Below are 19,990 nucleotides of genomic sequence, written 5' to 3'. Positions count from 1 at the left end.
ATGCAAAAAAGCCTTTGACAAAATACAGCACCTATTCCTATTAAAAACATTAGAGAGCATAGAAATAAATGGAGCTTACCTTAAAATGATAAGTAATATTTGTCTAAAACCAACAGTAAGCATTATCTATAATGAGGAATAAGCTAGAATCCTTCCCAATATAATCAGGGATGAAGCAAAGATGCTCATTATCACCTCTATTATTTAATATTGTGCTAGAAATGTTAGCTGTGGTGATAAGAGAAGAAAAAGAAATTAAAGGAGTTAGAATAGGCAACGAGAAAACAAAGCTATCGCTCTTTGCAGATGATATGACGCTATACTTAGAAAACCCTAGAGAATTAACTAAAAACCTACTTGAAATTATTACCAACTTCAGCAAAGTTGTAGGATACCAAATAAACCCACATAAATAATTAGCATTTCTGTGTATTACCAACAAAGTCCAGCAGCAAGAGATAGAAAGAGAAATTCCTTTTAAAATAACTATATACAGTATAAAATGCTTAGCCTACCTGCTAAGACAAACCCAGGAGTAATATGAACACAACTATAAAACACTTTTCACACAAATGAAGTTAGAGCTAAACAATTGGAAAAATATTAATTGCTCAGGGGTAGTCCGAGCCAATATAATAAAAATGATAATTCTGATTAAATTAATCTATTTATTCAGATTTATAGAATTTATAATTTATAATATGATATGATTTAATATAATATAAAATTTATAATTGTATTTATTCATTTATCTATTTAATTACTAATCAAGCAATTAAAAATTATCTTATAGAGCTTGGAAAAATAATAACAAACCTCATCTGGAAGAACAAAAGCTCAAGGATATCAAGGGAATCAATTAAAAAAAAATATGAAAGAAGGTAGTCTAGCTGTACCAGATCTCAAACCATATCATAAAGTGATAATTATCCAAACAATCTGGTACTGGCTAAGAAATAGAGTGGTGAATCAGTGCAATAGATTAGGTACAAATTACATTGTAGTAAATGACTGTAGTAATCAAGGATATAATAAACCCAAAGATTCAGGCTTTTGGAACAAGAACTTACTATTTGACAAAAACTGCTAGGAAAACTGGAAAACACTATGGCAGAAACTAGGTATGGATTAACATCTCACACCATATACCAAGATAAGGTGAAAATGGTACATGATTTACACATAAAGGTTGACACCATAAGCAAATTAAGAGAGCATAGAATAGTTTATCTGTCAGATTTATGGATAAGGGAAGAATTTAGGATTTTTATTTGCAACAGGTATCTCTGATAATGGCCTCATTTCTCAAATATATAGAGAACTGAGGAAAATTTATGAAAATACAAGTCATTCCCCAATTGATAAACGGTCAAAGGATATGAACGGGAAGTTTTCAGACAAAGAAATCAAAGCTATAGTCATAAGAAAAAATCCTCTAAATCGCTATTGATCAGAGAAATGCAAATTAAAATAACTCTGAGGTACCAGCTCATACCTCACAGAGTGGCTAATACGACAAAAAAGGAAAATGTTGGATGTTGGAGGGCATATGGGAAAACTAGGACACTAATGTACTGTTAGTGGAGTTGTGAATTGATCCAACCATTCTAGAGAGCAGTTTGGAACTATGCCCAAAGGGCTATAAAACCGCATACCCTTGACAGAGAAATGCTACTTCTAGTTCTGTATCCCAAAGAGATCATAAAAATGGGAAAAGGACCCACAGGTACGAAAATATTTGTAGCAGTTCTTTTTGTGGTGGCAAAGAACTGGAAATCAAAGGGATGCCCATCATTTGAGGAATGGCTAAACAAGCTGTGATATATGACTGTAATGCAATACTATTGTGCAATACTATTTCTTATAAAAAATGACAAGCAAGAAAACCTGGAAAGACTTACATAAACTGATGCATAGTAAAGTAGAAGCTAGCAAAATGAGGAGGTACAGGAGAAACAGTTAAATATTACCTAGGTTAATCCTAAACCCACTCCTGTGCTTATTAGTGGTGCTTCATAACAGTCAATCTTAAATCATGTCTATCATTGTGCTGTAGAATCATCTTATGTCTTTGCTGAGAGTCTTCACCATCCTTTATTTGTCTAAACACTTTAGCAGTGGTGTTTTCCAAAGTCTTTTGCTTTATGTTGGCCCATCCTCACTGCAGGGACCAGAGTTTCAAAAGAGGCTGTTGATGTCCAAGCCTTTCAAAGGGCGCTTAAGTCTCTTTCTACACAATTGAGGGAAAAATTATTTTGAGTTCCTACTGTTATTTCTTAACCTTCAAATAATATCCACCCAATAAGATATTTGATTAATTTGGCTTGTAAGAGACAAATGTAGTTCTATTTTAATTTTTTTCTTAGTCCCTGATGAGTGCTTCTTAATATAAGTGAAAGATTTGGCTATGCTAGCCATTCTCCTGCAGTTGGTTATATATATAAGAGATTGGTTATATATCTAGCTGATCGTCTCTCTGCTTCCAATATTGAGCTCATCACTTGACTCCCTGACAATCTACCCTCTCCAACTACTTTAACGCCACAGTGTTTCTTGCTCACATATTTTATTTCCCTCCTTCCAAAATTCAATCTTGTTACCTGCCTAACTTACTACCTTATCCATGGAATGTGGAAGAAGGGGTCCCCCTCACCTTCTGAGTGGCCTGCAGTCATCCTTGACCCTAGGCTGAAAAACTACATTCTTGGTGCCTAGATGACTTTCCATATGCAGCCAGCAAGACACCAAGGACTCAGCTAATGATGAAAAGCTAGAGGAATCATAGAATGATAGAGCTCAAAGGGACCTAAGTGGTCATCTGTTTAATCCAGGGATTCTTAACCTGAGGCCTTTGATCTTGTTTTCTCAGTATGTTGATAACTGCATTTCAATAATCAGTTTCCTTTGTCAACTTGCTGTTGTTCAGTTATATCAGTCGCAGCCAACTTTTTGTGACCCCATTTGAAGTTTTCTTGGCAAAGACACTGGAGTGGTTTGCCATTTCCTTCTCCAGCTCATTTTACAGATGAGGAAACTGAGACAAACAGGGTTAAATGACTTGCCCAGGGTCACACAGCTAGTCTGAGGCTGGTCTTGAACTCCCGAAGATGAGTTTTCCTGATTCCAAGCCCAATACTCTGTATACTGTGGTGCCACTTACCTGCTTTGCCAACCTACAGATTTTATTTTATGCATTTAAAAGCATTCTGCTAAGGGGTCCACAGTCTTCAGTAGACTGCCAAAGAGGTTCTCTGACTTACAAAAAGTTAAGAACCCTAATCTAGTACAACTTGCCCTAGGTCACAAACTATTTCAAGCCAAAGCCAGGAAATGAACCCAGGTCTTCTGACTCTGAGCCCAGAGTTCTTTCCATTATACCACATTGCCTCCCAGTCAAGTTTGCGAATTCCCATTAGTTCCACAATTCAATTTAACAAATATTTATTAAGCATCTGCTACTTGTGGGGCGCAGTACAAATAAGTAATGTGTTCCTCCCCTTGTACAATGAACAGAAATGGGATTACTATCTATTCATGGAGAAGGGAAAATCAGTTCCTCTTAGTCTCTTCTATAGCAGTGTTAATCTGACTCCCATATTTAATACTTAATTATATTGTACAGTTTCCTGTTTCCTGTTTTGTGTATTAACCTTGTTACCCAAAAAGATCATAAGCTTCCCGAGGGCAGGGATGCCATTTGACACAATTGGTATCCTGTCTAGTACTTAGCACCTGAATCTCTATAAGCACTTCTTGGTTAATTGATATGACTGGGCAAAAGAGTGGGAGTTCCCAGGGTGAAGGATGCAAAAATTGGAAAGTTAATGATTTGGTCGTCATGCTTCTGTTCTTGATTCTCAGTGAGATACAGGGGCCCAGACCAAAGGTCCGTGATCCTCAGAAATGCTTTGACTTTGAATATACATCTCATTAGTTAGGCAGATGCTACTAAAGAAATGTTTTATGGGATGAGCCACAGTATTCTTGTGCCTCGGTTTCTCACTCCATGTGATAAAGTGGAGGTAATATGTGATGGAGTTCTTTGAAGAGAGAAAGGACATGGTAGTTCCATTCTTGGAAGCAGGGACTGGCTGTTTTTTTTCTATTTATATCACCAGTACTTATCATAGTGCCTTGCATATACTAAGCACTTAACAAATGCTTTTTCACTCATTAGTTGATATTTTTAAAAAAGAAACAGTACTATTGCAATGAGTTGAAATTCTCAAACTAATTATTAATCTCTTCTGTTTTCTCCAACACCAATTGTATCCAGCTGCCCACCCTCCTGCTCAGTCTCAAGACCGGCCCACTGCGACAGTATCACCTCTACGTACCCAAAGCTCTCCATCCCGCATGCCAGCTACAGGGATCAGGCCGCACACCATCGTATCTCCACAGCACCTCCACCAATCCCCGATTCAGGTCGTCTCTGGAGCACAGTGCCCCAGGCCTGTCATCCCTCTGACATCAGCAGCCTCGGCCATCACGCCTCCCAACGTCAGTGCAGCCAACCTGAATGGAGACATGGGCAGTGGGCCCATCAGTAGCTTGTTGACTTCCAGCCCGACCAACACATCCGGCAAAACAGAGGAGAAAAAGAATGAAAAGGTAACCGGTCCTCTGTGTGTCTAATGACTCACCTGTCTAGGTAGCATTAAGAGCCAATGCTCGTGGTTTCTCATGGCTTCTTTTTACTCTCAGCTGGGTTTCAGGCACATCTCAGAAACAGAGGCCAAAACCAAGAAAACTGGTTGATGTTTGGGATAAAGTGGGCAGATTCTTCCAGGTGTTAATAGGGGGAATCTAGAGGGAATGGCCAATCCTAAGTTAGCTATTCTCCTGAGAAGAAAATTTGGCCTATTTTGCAGATGGAAAACCTGAGGCAGGGGCTGTTAGGTGGCACAGTGGAGAGAGCACCGGCCCTGAAGTCAGGAGGACCTGAGTTCAAATGTGGCCTCAGACCAAACACTTGACACTTACTAGCTGTGTGACCCCCTGGGCAAGTCACCTAACCCCAATTGAAAAAAATTGAAAACCTGAGGCGGCATGACTTACAAGGGCAGTCACTGGCAGAGCTAGGGTTAGAATCTAAGTTTTTGGACCCACAGTCTGGAGCTGACTTATCTCTCTGCTTAACCATACAAGTAGCTCTTTGGATTTTTTTTTTTAATATAAATGAACATCTTCCAACTAATAGCCTTTAAAGATATGGAACTCCAACTAGAACTAAAAAGACAGCCTCAAAACAAGCTAGGCAGATTCTCACGTGAAAGCATGCCACTCCCAGTGTTTCTAGGGAGCAGAATACCTCTTCTGCCTCCCCTACACCTTTGAAAAACTCTGGGAAGTTGCTTAAGCTCAGTGGGCGTCATTTTCCTCCCTTGTATTATGGAAGGGTTCAGTGACCTAAAGCTATGATCTTATGATCCCAGAGCCTAGCTCAGTGCTTTTTACAAAATTGGTGCTTAATGTTTGTTGAATTTAATTAAAACATTAGTTCAGGATGAATTTAAATTAATTCAGGGTTTGGACATCCGTGAATGTAGTTGGTGTGCAGAATGGTGCTCCAAACTCTGTATATTCCAACAAAAAATAAATCCTTTGATGTTACTATCAAAGAGAAGAATGAATCTGGTCCACTGTGGCAATTTTATGTTCTCGTAGACTTGTGCTTTACATTGGCATATCAAAAATCTGATCCTTTTAATTTATCTTTATCTTCAGAAAAGCAAGCTGTTTTCAAAAAAGAAAAGGCTTGTGGCTAAGAAAGGGGGCTAGAGGGAGAAATATCTCATTTCTCTTGATGACACCAGGGTGCCGCGCATGTAACTCAGATCTAACAGCTCTCAATCCCCTGGAGAATACATGTACATTCTTCTACTTTTCCACTAGATGTTTCAAAATGATACCTATAACAGAGCAAGGGATAAGTGAATAAGTAAAGGGGTGGCACATAGATGGAGAGTTTGAAATGATAGTGAATTAGTACAGATGGTTTGGTCCAAAAATACTAATTTTGCCGCATATTATCTAGATAATTTGGGAGAAAAGAGCATGTTTGGAGGTGAATTCTCTTGAAGACAGTGGAATTGTATGCTTGGACTCCGACATCTTGGGTTTTTGGGTTTTGTTTTTTTTTTCCCAGTTGAATCAAAGGCCTTTTTTTTTTTAAATTATGATAATGTTGATTGATCATAACCCGCAAGCTTCTGTTGGGGACTTGATGGGGGAAACATAGCTAATAATAACTGTCAATTTGAGCTTGGGCAATATAACAGGTTATAACAGAGATTGTGTATAGAGATCTGAAAATGCTTTCTACCAAGTTTATAGAGACATCGCAACATTCCTTCACAGCAATACACTGTGGGTGGGATGCCCTCTTCATATCTCCACCTATCGAAAGCCTACCCATCTTTCAAAGCCATTTCCTTTGCTCCCTCCTTCACGAACCATTTCTTGATTCTTCCTTACCTATACTCATAGCACTTTCTACCATCAACATACCTGCTTTGAATCTACATTTCAGTAGGATCTTGTGATAGGTGGAGAAAGTACTCAAAAATGGACTTTATCTCTCATGCCATGGCCCAGTGGCCTTTTAAAAGCAGTCCAAGAGCCTTAGCTTACTTGTTTATTTTTTTTAACATTCCAAGAGCTATTTTTTCTCCCTCCCACCTCCCCAGCCCTATTCCCCACTGGAGGAAAAAAAGACAGAAAGATAAAAATCCTTATAACTAATATGCATAGTCAAGCAAAATAAATTTCAATCTTCGCCAAGTCCAACAAATATATGTTTCAATCTGTACCCTGAGTCTCCTACCTTTCAGGAAGTGGGTAGCATGTTTCATCATCATTCTGGAATCGTGACTGGTCATTGCTTTGATTAGAATTTCTTAAGTCTTTCAAAGTTCTTTGCTTTTAAACTGTTATTGCATATTCTCCTCTTTCTACTCTCTTCACTATGCATCAGTTCATATATGTCTTCTCAGTTGTCTCTGAACCCATGCCCTTTAAAATTTCTAACAACACACTTGTATTCCATTAGATTTATATGGCATAACTTGTTCATCCATTCCCTGGTTGAGGGACTTACCCTTAGTTTCCAGTTCTCTGCCATCCCCTTCATCATTTTTATACCAAAGTCATATTCCATTTCATTCTCATACCATAATTGTTCAGTCAGTCCCCAGTTGATGGGCATCCCCTCAGTTTCTCATGGTGGCAAAGCTGGTATGAAGATTTTTGTACATTTTTGTATCTTTGCCAAGAGCCTTTATTCACCTAGGGTACATCACTTAGTCTCTCTAGGCCTCAGTTTCCTCATCTGTCAAATCAGGAGGTTGGATTAAATAATCTCTAAGTTTCCTTCCAGCTCTAAAGCTATGATTCTGGTCCTCAGTTTCCCCATCTGTAAAATAAGAAGGTTGCATTAGATTAATGCAGTCAGAGTCTAAGAGACTCTGAGGTCTCTTAGAACTTTATGATACTTCTTCCCTTAATGCATTTTTGCTTCCTAGGCATACAATCATAGCTCTATAGTTGGAAGAGATCTCAGAGCCGTCTAAACCAACCCCCATCATTTTACAGATGAGGGAACTATGGCCAGTCATCTTGACCTATGTCTTGCCACTGTACTCTGATGACTGGAGGAGAGAGTGAGGCTGATGACTTTGCACAGCTCTGCTTCACTTAAATTCAATTCATTTACAAATGAAGACATCACCCTCCTGATATCTTTCCATTGACCACCTTCAGTTTCACATACCACTTGTGATGTTTGTGTATGTTAAGACAATCAAGCCCGTTTAATAGTCTTCATAATGTCTGTGGAGAAGGAATGCTGGAGCCTTGGTTTTTGCCACTGCTATGTCTCCCTCCCCTGAGAAGCTAAAGCCTAGGGCCACGGATCCAAACGAGGATGATAACTTGGGCACTGTAAGGCCCATACAGCCCACAGGCACAAAGTTTTATAGTTACTGCCCAATTATTTTGTCTACATCTATTCATCTGTAGCTTGGCTGATTCGTAGTTGAAAAATCAGTTTAGCTTTTAATCCGTTCATTTCTATCTAATAGGGGTTTGCATGAGATATGACCAAACCTTGTAAATCAGCAACAATGGTGGATAAATGTTAGAGCACACTCTTAAGTTTCCTACATGACCATCTGGCCCCAAAGCCTATTTGCCTCCTTAGATAGAAGATGGGATATCTCAGTGGCCTTTAGGGCTGGTGAGGAGCATAATACACCAGACTTGTAAATGGCGGGAGGTGTTTAACAGTTCTGTAAACATTTCCATTTCTTTCAGAAAATTGCATTGCCATGGTTCAGTGAAACAGAGAGGGCTGGCTTAAATATGACTCATTTCTGTCTGTGATTGATACATTGTAGATTCAAGCTCTCAGAATCAACACTGGAAGTGATATTTCAATGTCTGTGCCCTCCTAAGTGTGTTACTAATGAAAACCAGGGCTAGGGCTGCTTTCAGCATTCTCAGCCTGTTAGACACTTAACAAATATTTTGCTTTCACCCAGGGTTTACACTCTGCTAACAGTTCTCATACATCAGCAGCGAGAGTTCAGTCCAATAGACGCCATAGCCCCGTGCCTTTTGATTAAATTTGTCTTGGAAGGAAATCATAACCCACATTTGAAAAACAAGAGATTTGACAACTTCACATCCTCCACCCCTGGCAGAATATGCTGCATGTGCAAGTTCCCCTGGATGTCCCTTAGTGACTGATGTGCCTGGGACAAAAACTAGCCCAATACCCACCCACGCTGTGGTTTAGGAACGTGCCGTGTATACGCAGAGTGAGAAGCTTATTCCTTCCTCCTTCACGGTCAATTAAAATTATTATGAGATTATGGGAGCATTCAGATGCCTCAGAAATAGACATTGTCCGAACACCCAAGAGAATATGACGGAAGATCCTTCTCCATTTACTGTGAGCAATGAATGCAATTCACATTCTTGTATCTAAAACAATAACTTTAAGGGGTAGCTAGGTGGCACAGTAGATAGAGCTCCAGCCTTGGAGTCAGGAGGACCTGAGTTCAAATCCAGCCTCAGACACTTGAAACTTACTAGCTGTGTGACCCTGGGCAAGTCACTGAACCCCGATTACCTCACCAAAAAGCAATAATAATAATAATAATAAATTAAAATAAAATAAAACTATAACTTCTACTCTTAAGGACAAGCACCCTACCCTTTCATTGATAGTTTTTCTCTTCTCTATTTCTCAGTCTGATCATTGGTTTCTCTTAATTTATAAAAATGTGCAAAACATTCTACTTGTTCCTGAAAGCTTGAGCCTAGCAACCAGTTGGTACTTTTTGTATGACTAAATGTATATCCAGCTCCCTACACATAAACACCAGAAGCTTATCAGCATTGTTATTGTTAGCATAATTATTGTCAGGATGTTAGCTAGGTTGTAGAAGATCTTTATCTTCTTCAGTACAATTGAAAGGACTTTACTGACAACTGGGAGGAAGTAGGGAAAAAAACACTACCTCATAGTGGCACAGTAGAAAGACAACAAAATTTGGAGTCGTAAGACCTGAGTTCAAATCTCTTTTCTCATGCTTGGGATCTGTCTGACCTTGGGCAAGTCAATTTTTCTCCCTGACCCTTAGTTTCCTCATCTGTGAAATGAAGAGTTTGGACTAGAAAGCTTCTGAGGTTCCTTCCAGCTCCTTAAATAAAACAATTCCATCACTTTAACATGTATTTCAGGCCAATCCTGACTTAAAATTGCCCGTCTGGTTATGGAACAAGAGGATATTTCTTAAGTATTTGGCACTAATCTCCAGGCCTGTGACATTTTTGAGCTTTCCTTAGAAAAAAAGACAACGAGTTCTCACTACTTCGTTCTTTCTCCATTGAGACCCAAACTTTTCTACGCTGTATATTTTGGTAGTGCAGAACTTGGCTGAAATCTGATATAGTCACATTCAAAAGTGTAGGAGAAAAGAAGCCATGATTAATGGCCCTTCTGGGCATCTTGGAAGAAAGAAGGGTGGTAATTTTGTTCTCCGAGGATAGGAAATTCATACCGAGGTATCCCTTGGGCATGGAGAAGAAAATAGGCCGAGGCAGCAAACTTTGCTCACACTGCATTTCATTCTTATCATGGAAATGGCTGGGAGTCATTATTCCTTTTCTAGGTAAGTGGTGATAGGGAGTATGTGCATTCTGTTGACAGACTGTACTTCAGGCCCTGATCCAAACGGCCTCACAAATTAAGCCTGGCTGGGCCTGATGTGGGATGAAAGACCTCAAGGGAAGGGTCAGGTGCTGACAGGATTTGGGATTCTTCTTGTAGGTTGAGCTCTGAACCAGAGTGTCCTTCCTGCCCTGGGGCCCTGATGGTCTCAGTTGGACAGTGTATTCCTTCATTCACAGAATCTCAGTCCAGAGGGACGTCAGAGACCATCTCATCTATCCTGTGCCCAAGAGGGAATATCCTCTGAAATATTTTGGACAAGAAATCATTTAGCCTTTGCTGGAAGACTTCTAGTGACAAGTGACCTACTCGTCCCCCAGACAACCCATCCTGCTCTGGGGCGGCCCTAATTGTCAAAACATTTTTCACAGATCAAGCTTAAACCCATTTCTTTGCATGTTCTACCCAGCATTGCTTGTTTTGTCCCCTGGAGACAAATCTAATTCATCTTATAGCCCTTGTGTAGTATTTGAGAGCTCCGATGCTCCTCTCATTCTTTGAGCCTTTCTTGTCTAGAGCGAACATCCTTAGTTGTTCATTCTCTCAACCTATCATAAGATGGTGTGTGCTTAAGGTCTCTTACTGTCCTGATCAGTTCATTTCTGGAACACGTCCCTTGTTGTCATTGTCCTAAAATATGGTGCTTAGAATTGTAATACTCCAGATTGGTCTGACTAGGGCAGAGTACTGAGAGAAATTATTATTTCTCTCTTGTATTAATAACTAATTATTAAATCAGGACCAAGTTTTTTTCTCCTTTCCTACTTCCTCATCCAGAGATCAACCAGTGTGGGAAATCTCTCTCAAACACTTACCCAGACTGAAGATCTAATCAAAAGCAGTAAAAGAAATCCTAAGTTTAGGCTAATGGATGGATTCTAACTCATTGTGTTTACTCAGAAAGGTCTGGGGGGAAATGTGGATTCTCTCTTTTGTCAGACAGGTGATATGGAAATTGATAAGTCTCTTTGATCAAGACTTCGGCTGTCCAAGTCACATATCCCCAAGACTCTCATTAGAATAAGCCCCTCATAATATTCATTTTCTCATTAATTGTTAACCAATCAGAGTTGATGGCCACACTCAGGAACTCCAAGAGCATATAAATTGTGAGCCCACTGCCATGAGGGGTCTTTGGCATTCAAGAGTGCCGCTAACCTCTTTTTGTTAATGAACATGCTGACCTTATTAATAAAATGATTAAATTACCAAGAAACTGTCTCTCAAACTTTCTAAACATCATAGTATGCAGGACTATGGCTTCCCAAGTTCTGGTTACTATACCTCTCAAAACAGCCTATGATATCATTACCTTTTGGTCTGCTCTGTTGTGCCAGACATTCATTTGTATTGTGAAGCATTGCTTTCCACGTGCATTGCATATGAATATATATATATATATATATATATATATATATATATACACACACATATATATGTATATATACACACATATATATGTATATATATATAGGCATATAGATATACATGTATATATACACATATATTATATAGATAGTATGTATGGATAAAGAACTTGAATAGGAAGGAGAGGAAGGGATTAGGTCACATTTAAGAAATTTCCAAAAAAAAAAATCAATACTTTACAGGAAGATAACCAAAAGAAATTTAGTGGGAGAGACAGCTAAACTGGACGACCTCAAAGCTAATGAATTTATTATATACTTTAAATAGATTTATGTGATAGAGATTCACAATTTGATAAATAATCTTCTTTTTTGTTCTTTATGTACAGCAATGTCTAGGGGACTGTTTTTCAAGTTAAGAATCGAGAACAATTAAACATTTTTTTTAAAAAATTGCCCAGCACTTTCAGGGACCCCAAGTTTTTCCCTAAAATATAAACCTATTTTTAGTCCCATTATTCTTCCATTGGTGAGTTAAGGTTATGAATCATACATTTCCACAACCTCTCAGGAATCAAAGTTGCAGATCACCCAAAGGGGACTAGAAATGCTTTCTTTACAGTGAGTATAATGAGACTGCAGCGTGTTACTAACAATGAAGTGTGTGCAAAAAGTAGCATAAAAGATACAAAGGAGCAGCTAGGTGGCACAGTGGATAGAGCACCAGCCCTGAAGTCAGGAGGACCTGATTTTAAATCTGGCCTCAGACCAAACATTTGATACTTACTAGCTATATGACCCTGGGCAAGTCACCTAACCCCAACTGCCTAAAAAATAAAAATTAACAAAAAAAAGATACAAACTAAGAGATTTATGATTGGGAAAGGAGTTTTGCCATTCATATATCAAGAATGAGGGATAACAGGCAGACTATGGCCGTATGGGTATCCTTCTAACATAGACGCCAAGAAGAAGACTGCCCTCCTCTAAGCATATTGGTTGGGCTCTCAGTAAAGGGCTTATTAGAGGATATAGAAAAGGAATCACCCAGGATGAGAAGGCAGGTATGGATCGTGATCCTTGCCACTGACGAAAGCCCCAAGAGCAATGAGATCATGAATCTGTTAAAGTACTAAAATATTAAACTATGTGAAAAGTGATGTAATAGAGAAAAGAAACTATTCCATACCACTTCAGATATTATCTTGGTTAATACGGTGGCTATTTAGTACATGGAGTGCTGGACCTGAAGTTAGGAAGACCTGAGTTCAAATGCAGCCTTAGATAACTTACTAGCTGTGTGACCCTGGGCAAGTCACTTAACCTCTGTTTGCCTCAGTTTCCTGTAAATGGGGAGATAGTATTGATTTTCCGGGATTGTTGTGAGATCAGATGAAATAATATTTGTAAAGCACTTTGCAAACCTTAATGCTCTACATAAATGCTAGCTATTTTTTTCTTATGGTTTTTATTTTTGTTACTATTACCCATCCCATAAAGACTTCCTTGATTTGTCTAGCCTGAAGTGATCTCTATCTCCTCTGTGCTCTGACAACAGTTACTGTCTGTAAAAATCATTTGATGATCAGCCTTTTGTACTACTTTGTGACATTCACTGTTGTCTTCATCCAATATTCGGTCAACAAATATTTTTTTAAATGCCAAGAATATTCAATGTACTCTGCTACATAATACAAGACATAATTAATAATAATTCAAGGTTCCTGCCCTCCAGGAATTTATAATGTAGTAGGAGTAATTAGGTATGTGTGCAAAAAAATGCTATTCCAAAGCAGCCTATGATGGATACTTAGGAGCAATTTAACACTGTTGTAGGGTTAGAGGAATGGAGTGATCATTTCTGGACATTCAAGGGAAAGAGTCCCAGAGGAAGTAACTGAGCCCTAAAGAATGATGGCATATACAAATGGCAGGGAGAGGATCCCAAGCCCTAGGAAAAAGCAGTAGACAAAGGATAGAGGAAGAGAACCTGACACATGCTCAGGAAACAATGACTGGTTCATTTTGGTTGTATTGTAAGATAGTCTTATGGTGGGGAATGGGAATAATGAAAAATAAGGTTTTAGAGAAAGACCATTTTTGGAAAGAAATCAGGTTTGGAGTTGAGGATCAGTGAGCTGTCTACTTGGAGGTGATCTATTAAAGCTTTGAGAAGAGGTAAGATCATTAAGGAAATGATTATAAAGCAGGGGTTCTTAATTTTGTTTTTGTCATGGTCTCCTTTGAAGTCCGATAAAGCCTTTGGACCTCTTCTCAGAAAAGTAGGAGTTTTTTAAATAATTTTGTTGTTATGAAATATGGTTATTTTTAATATTTTTTGTTTTGTTGTTTTTAAATAATTTTAAATAATTAAAGGAAATGCTGAATTGAAGTTAGGGATTAGTAGAAGTAGTATAACTTTTTCCCATCCAAGTTCATAGACCTCCTGAAATCAATCCAGAGACAGGGTTGCCAGGTTAAGAACTTCTGTTGGAAAGAGAGAAAATAAAGCCAAAAACAAAGCACTGCAGAGGGACAGGAAGTGAAATTGAAGCCAGCGAAAGACACAATGGAGGAGGAAAACCAAGAACATTTGGTGCCATAGAAGCCCAAAGGAATTGGAAGTATGAAGCAAAGGTGGAGATGGTCAACAGTGTCACTGGGTACAGAGAAGTCAAGGAAGATTTAAAAAACTAAGAAAAGGGCATTGGATTTAGAAATTAGGAGGTAGGTGATAAAATTGAGGAAAACATTTTTAGGAAAATGGTGAGTACAAGAGTCAGACTACAAGGAGTTGAGGAGTCATGAATGGTGAAATAAAGGCCATGTGTTGACTGCTTACTGAAGAATATTATGATGATGACAAAGGAGGAGGAAAAGGAGGGACAGAAGGAGGAGGAGGGGGAGGAGGAACAGGATAATAAGGTCAAAGAAAAGTTTGGGTTTGGGGTTTTGTTTTTTTAAGATATGAGTGGGTTATAGACAAAGAGAGAAGAAATTAGTGGAGACAGAAATAGTAAAGATGTTACTAAAGAGAAAGAAGAAAGGATTGATTGACTGAGGTTCAGAAGTAAAAAGTATGGGACAAATGGCAAAGGGAGAGGGGTTAGCCTTTGCCAGAGGGAGGGCCCCTCTCTTAGAAAAAGGAAGAAGATGAAAGAAAATACAAGTTTCCCCCAGGAATGATGGTTTGAGAATCAGCTTAATCAGATGGCCTTAAGTAGCTTCTATAAAGGGATATTTACTAAGGTGATACAAAAACATTGACCTAAAAGTCTGTGATGAACAATACATATAGAGTCTACAGGAAAATGGGTTCAAAAGAGCAAAGGGGTAACTAAGTTTTTGGTTACTGGAAGTCCTTTTCTCCCATTTGTGAGGTGCTCCTTTTAGTCATAATATACTTTTTTTTGCTGGACTCCTTTGTGAATCTGTCAATCTATGTCCAATCTGTCCTTGACTTTCAATGCAGATACTGACATCACCTGATCTGGGGATTTTACTAGAACATAAAAGGAAAACAGGAGATCTAACATCCTCTGGACCCTTCAACACTATCAAAACCATCCTCAAATAAGCAGGAGACAGTGGGTGAGGGAGAGGAGATCTGGCCACAGCAGAAGATGAGATTTTTCCTTCTCCCCTAAGTAGTTCTTCCTCTATGGTTTCACTGGAAAGTCACACATTCAAATTGCTTGGATCTCCAATTTCAGTCTGGCATCATTTCACTTCATCAAATTGCTTTCAATTTTTCAAAGGTCCATGATTGCATTGATCGATTAGGCATCTTATACCTTAAATCCCCTCTCTTACATCTCATTCTTGCCAAGCCTCTCTTAGATCTCATTCTTGCCAAGTTGTTAAACTTCTCTTCCTATCATAAAGTTCTTTGAGAACATCTTATACTCTCGTTTTTCAAATTTCCTTCTTGGTTATATGTTGTAGCCTGCTCACAACCACCATGTACCTCTTCTGTGTGGTATTCATTTTTAGGTCATTGGAAGCATTGCATGTCTTACCATGTTGGCAACATTTGTAGAATATTCATATTATAAAGGTAGACCTTTGCTTTCATGGGAAGCTTAAAGTCACTAAAAGAGCTTTGTAATTTCCCCAAAGCTCTTTTAAAACTATTCAACTCTGGACCCAATTTGTTCATCTGGATTGTCACACTTTTGGATAAATCAGAGTGTCTACCCAAATGCATGTTAAAAATTGACCAAAATTGATAAAGGTCTCGTTTCTCAAATATATAGAGCATTAAGCCAAATTTTAAAAAAAGTAGGAGTCATTCCCCAATTGATAAATGGTCAAAGGATATGAAAATGCAGTTTTCAAGGTGAAGAAATCAAAGCTTTCTATAGTTACATGAAAAAAAATGCTTGAAATCACTATTGATTACAGAAATGCAAATTTTAAAAACTCTGAGGTACCACCTCACATCTATCAGAAATGACAAATGCTAGAAGAAAATAGGTACACTAATAAAGTGTTGGTAGAGTTTTGAACTGGTCCAATCACACCAGAGAACAATTTGGAACAGGGCTATAAAACTGTGCATACCCTTTGACCCAGCAATACCACTACTAGGCCTGTACCCCAAAGAGATCAAAGAAAAAAAATGGTCTGTATGTACAAAAATATTTGTAGCAGCTCTTTTTTATTGGTGACCAAGAATTAGAAACCGAAGGGATGCTTATCAATTGGGGAGTGGCTGAACAAGTTACCATTTATGATTTTGATGGAGTCCTACAAGAAAGGTAGAGTGGGGTGGTTTCAGAAGAAACAAGGCAAGACCTATATGAATTGATGCAAAGTGAAGTGAGAAGAACCAAGAAATTATTGTGCACAATAATAGCAATGTTGTAATGATGATCAACTTTGAAAGACTTGGCTACTCTGATCAATGCAATGATCCAAGACGGTTCCAACAGGATCATAATTTTAAAAATGCTATCTACTTCCAGAGAGAGTTCTCTCTCTGATGAACTCTGAGTACAAATTAAATTATAATTTTCTCACTTTCTTTTTTTTTTGCAATATGGATAAAGTGGAAATAGGTTTTGTATGATTTCACATGTATAATTGATGTAATTTTGCTTGCCTTTTCAGTGGGTGAGAGGAGAGAATTTGTAACTCAACTTAAAAAAAAAAGAATGCTAAAAATAAATAAATAATATGCATATTTTTTAAATTGGGCAAAAAAAATATTCTTCATCCACTTGGTTTTCTCCGTGCATATAGATGGGTCAAACTTCTTTAAGTGATTACAGATCACTTCCACAAGGTTCTGAAATGTCTTTGGGCTTGAATATTGTCTACATATTCTCTGCAACTTAGAGTCTTGGAGAACTGACAAAAACACTGAGAGGTTAAATGACTTGCCCAGAATCACACAGCCAATATATCATGTCTTCATGGTTTCAAGCCTGTCTATCCACAGTAGTATTCTGCCTGGCAAAAAGATTTTGCTAAAATTTTGAAAATATTTTCCATTTTTCCCTTGTTTGTCTGTTTTGAATTTTCACGCTGTTATGCCCTGGGGTTGATTTGCTTAGTTAGATATCTTGCCAAACTTTCTTTAATTGGTTTTATCATCCATTGGTTCTGCTTTATAAGATAGTATTGCTCATAATCACCTATTGTCTTTCTTTGTAAGATTTCACAAATGAGTTAATATTCTAATTTGTCACTAACCTTGGCATCCATATCTCTCCTTTTGGTAAGTCAGGTGTTTGCTGACTAAGGTACTCTTGGGCTTTTTTAATCTTCTTCTTGTGACAATTTACATTCTTTAAACTTCTGAATAAAATTCTTATAGTCAGTGTTGTAATTTCTCTTGTCAATTTCTTATTTAAGAAATTGGTTCATAGTTTAAATGGTTCATAGTTAAATTATTTTTATCATATACCATCTCCCTTTTCTCATTCTTCTTCTTTTTCTTGATAAGTTGGTGGTCTGACTGTATATGCACAGCTGTCTCAGGAATAACTTACACATTAATAACAAATATAATATATTTGTTATATATGATATAAATCACATATATAAATATTATGTATATTATGAAATATATATGTATTTCATTTTTTATGTTGTTACTTGGTGTTTGTCATGTATTAACCACATATCAATTCTTTTTGTAAGGTTCATGATATAGAGCTTTGAGGCTTCTAAGACATCTACAAGTCTTCGACATCCCTCATTTCTTCTTCTTGGACCTTACTTTCCTATATTTTCACTGAGGGTACCAAGTATCAGAATGTATTTGATTTGAGGTAGACAATTTTACCTAGTTCTCTACCACTTCCTCCTTAGCAACTCATGTGGGTGCATTAGCTGCAGTTATTTTAATGATGGTCTTTTTTGTAAATACTTACCTTTAGTGTTGTAATATGTGATAAGCGACTATCCCATGAAATGTTTTTGCTGCCTCTGAGCACATGATAAAACTCATTTCTTTGCTATTTTGAAGAATACCCATGAGAAGTCCTTCCCTTCTAGCTACAATTTCCTTTTGTCTGATGGTTTCACTTATAGTAAGAATGTCAAGATTGATAAAATTCAGCTCTTCCTGCGATATGTCTATTTGGTCATTGGATAAAAATCTCATATTTTTACTTCTCCTTATTCAGTTTCATCTAATTTGATTCACCCCCATCATTCTAGTCCTTTGAAATCTTTGGAGGAAACTAGTGTGATTTCATACTGTCCCAGAAGCATTCAGCATATGGGGAAGAGAAGTTGAGAAAATAGAGAAGTTGATCAGATTTGGATATTAGCTAGACTAGGAGAAAGAAAGAGAAACCAGGATAGGAATTATAGGCTGCAACAAAATGAAAAGTAGTTGCAAGATCAATGTTGGAGACAATAAGCAACTTCACGAGATATGAGCAGGGAGGGTTAATGGAAGTACTAGAGAATGTAGACAGAAAAGAGAATTTAATTTCAAAATGGTGGTATAGCATTGATAAATGATGTTATTATCTAGTTTGGGACCACGTTTGTGATAACTGGAGAGAAGATATTTTCAGGATGGTGAGGTATTGGAGGTACTGATGCACAAGGATGAGTTAAGAAACTGGGGTATTTAATATGTATTAGAAAAATCCAAAGGGAAATATAATTGCTGTCTTCAAGTATTTAGTGAACTATTATAGGGAAGAAAATTTTGACTTGGCCTTTTTGGCTCCACAAAGCAGAATTAGGAGAAATGGAGAAAAGGCAGAACTTGTAAAGAAAAAAAAAACAGATTTTTGGACTCAATTTAAGGGAAAAAAATTCTTAACAGAGCTGTCTAAAGGTGCAGTGGGCAGCTTCATAAGGTACCTAATTCCCTCTCACTGGGGATCTGCAGGGGTGTTGTAGAAAGGATTCCTGTTCAGGTATAGGTTCAACCATATGATCTCAGATTCTATGGTTTTAAGTGACATGGAAATCATTGGATTTTGAGGGCATTAGAGTGAGGTAGAAGAGGAGAAATAAGGCACAAGACAGTCTTTTTCCTTCATATGTCTACAACGCATCTTTTCTTATACTTTTCTAACCTAGAAAAAGAGATTTTGGCTCTATAACCTTTCCCAACAAAACTCTTTTGTTCAGTGTTAACAGGAATCTTTGGAGTACTTTATGGATTCAGAGATATCCTTAAAAAGGGAGCTGCTAGTCAAAGAATTATAAGGACTCCAGGAGAACAATCAGTAACGGGGTGGGGAGGAAGACTAAGATTCAGGTACTGATATTCTTATATATGTACATGTCATCTCCCTCCGTTAGAGTGTAAGCTCCTTGAAGGGATGAACTGTGTTACTTTCATCTTGGTATCTTCAGCTTTTACCACAATGCCTGGAATATTTGTTGTTTTTGTTGTTGTTTGGTCATTTTCAGTCATGCCTGACCTCAGTTGGGGTTATCTCGGCAAAGATACTGGAGCAATTTGCCATTTCCTTCTCTAGCTCATTTTACAGATGAGGAAACTAAGGCAAACAGAGTTAAGTGACTTGCCCAGGGTCACACGGCTAGTAAGTGTCTGAGGCCAGGTTTGACCTGAGGAAAATGAGTCTTCCTGCCTCCAGGCCCAGCACTCTGTCCACTGTGCCACCTCGCTGCCCCAATGATCAATTTATGAAAACATCCTGGAAGGAGGAAGAGTGTCTTAGATGATGACAGATGGTTGTAACAAGGCTGAAATGCTTCAAATACAGCTTTTTTTGGGGGGGGGTAGAGGCAATGGGGGTTAAGTAACTTGCCCAGGGTCACACAGCCAGTAAGTGTCTGAGGTCAGATTTGAACTCAGGTCCTCCTGACTCCAGGGCCACTACTTCATCCACTGTGCCACCTAGCTGCCCCCTCAAGTATAGTCTTGAACCATTGTTTTAATGTTAAT

At 38.1% G+C, this 19,990-nt stretch overlaps 1 protein-coding gene across 2 annotated transcripts in view; it reads left to right on the top strand.

The window, feature by feature from the left end:
• The window catches only part of SH3RF3 (SH3 domain containing ring finger 3), a 571,324-nt gene that overhangs the window by 480,940 nt on the left and 70,394 nt on the right, over nucleotides 1-19,990 (top strand). For both annotated transcript variants that reach the window (XM_020965168.2, XM_020965166.2), the window contains one exon: nucleotides 4,277-4,611. In XM_020965168.2, the coding sequence (XP_020820827.1) occupies nucleotides 4,277-4,611 (335 nt within the window). The remainder of the gene's footprint in view (nucleotides 1-4,276; nucleotides 4,612-19,990) is intronic.

Source organism: Phascolarctos cinereus, unplaced genomic scaffold, assembly GCF_003287225.1.
Source record: "Phascolarctos cinereus isolate Bilbo 61053 unplaced genomic scaffold, phaCin_HiC Scaffold_7;HRSCAF=346, whole genome shotgun sequence".
Classification (NCBI taxonomy): domain Eukaryota; kingdom Metazoa; phylum Chordata; class Mammalia; order Diprotodontia; family Phascolarctidae; genus Phascolarctos; species Phascolarctos cinereus.
This window is presented reverse-complemented; position numbering and strand designations above follow the sequence as displayed.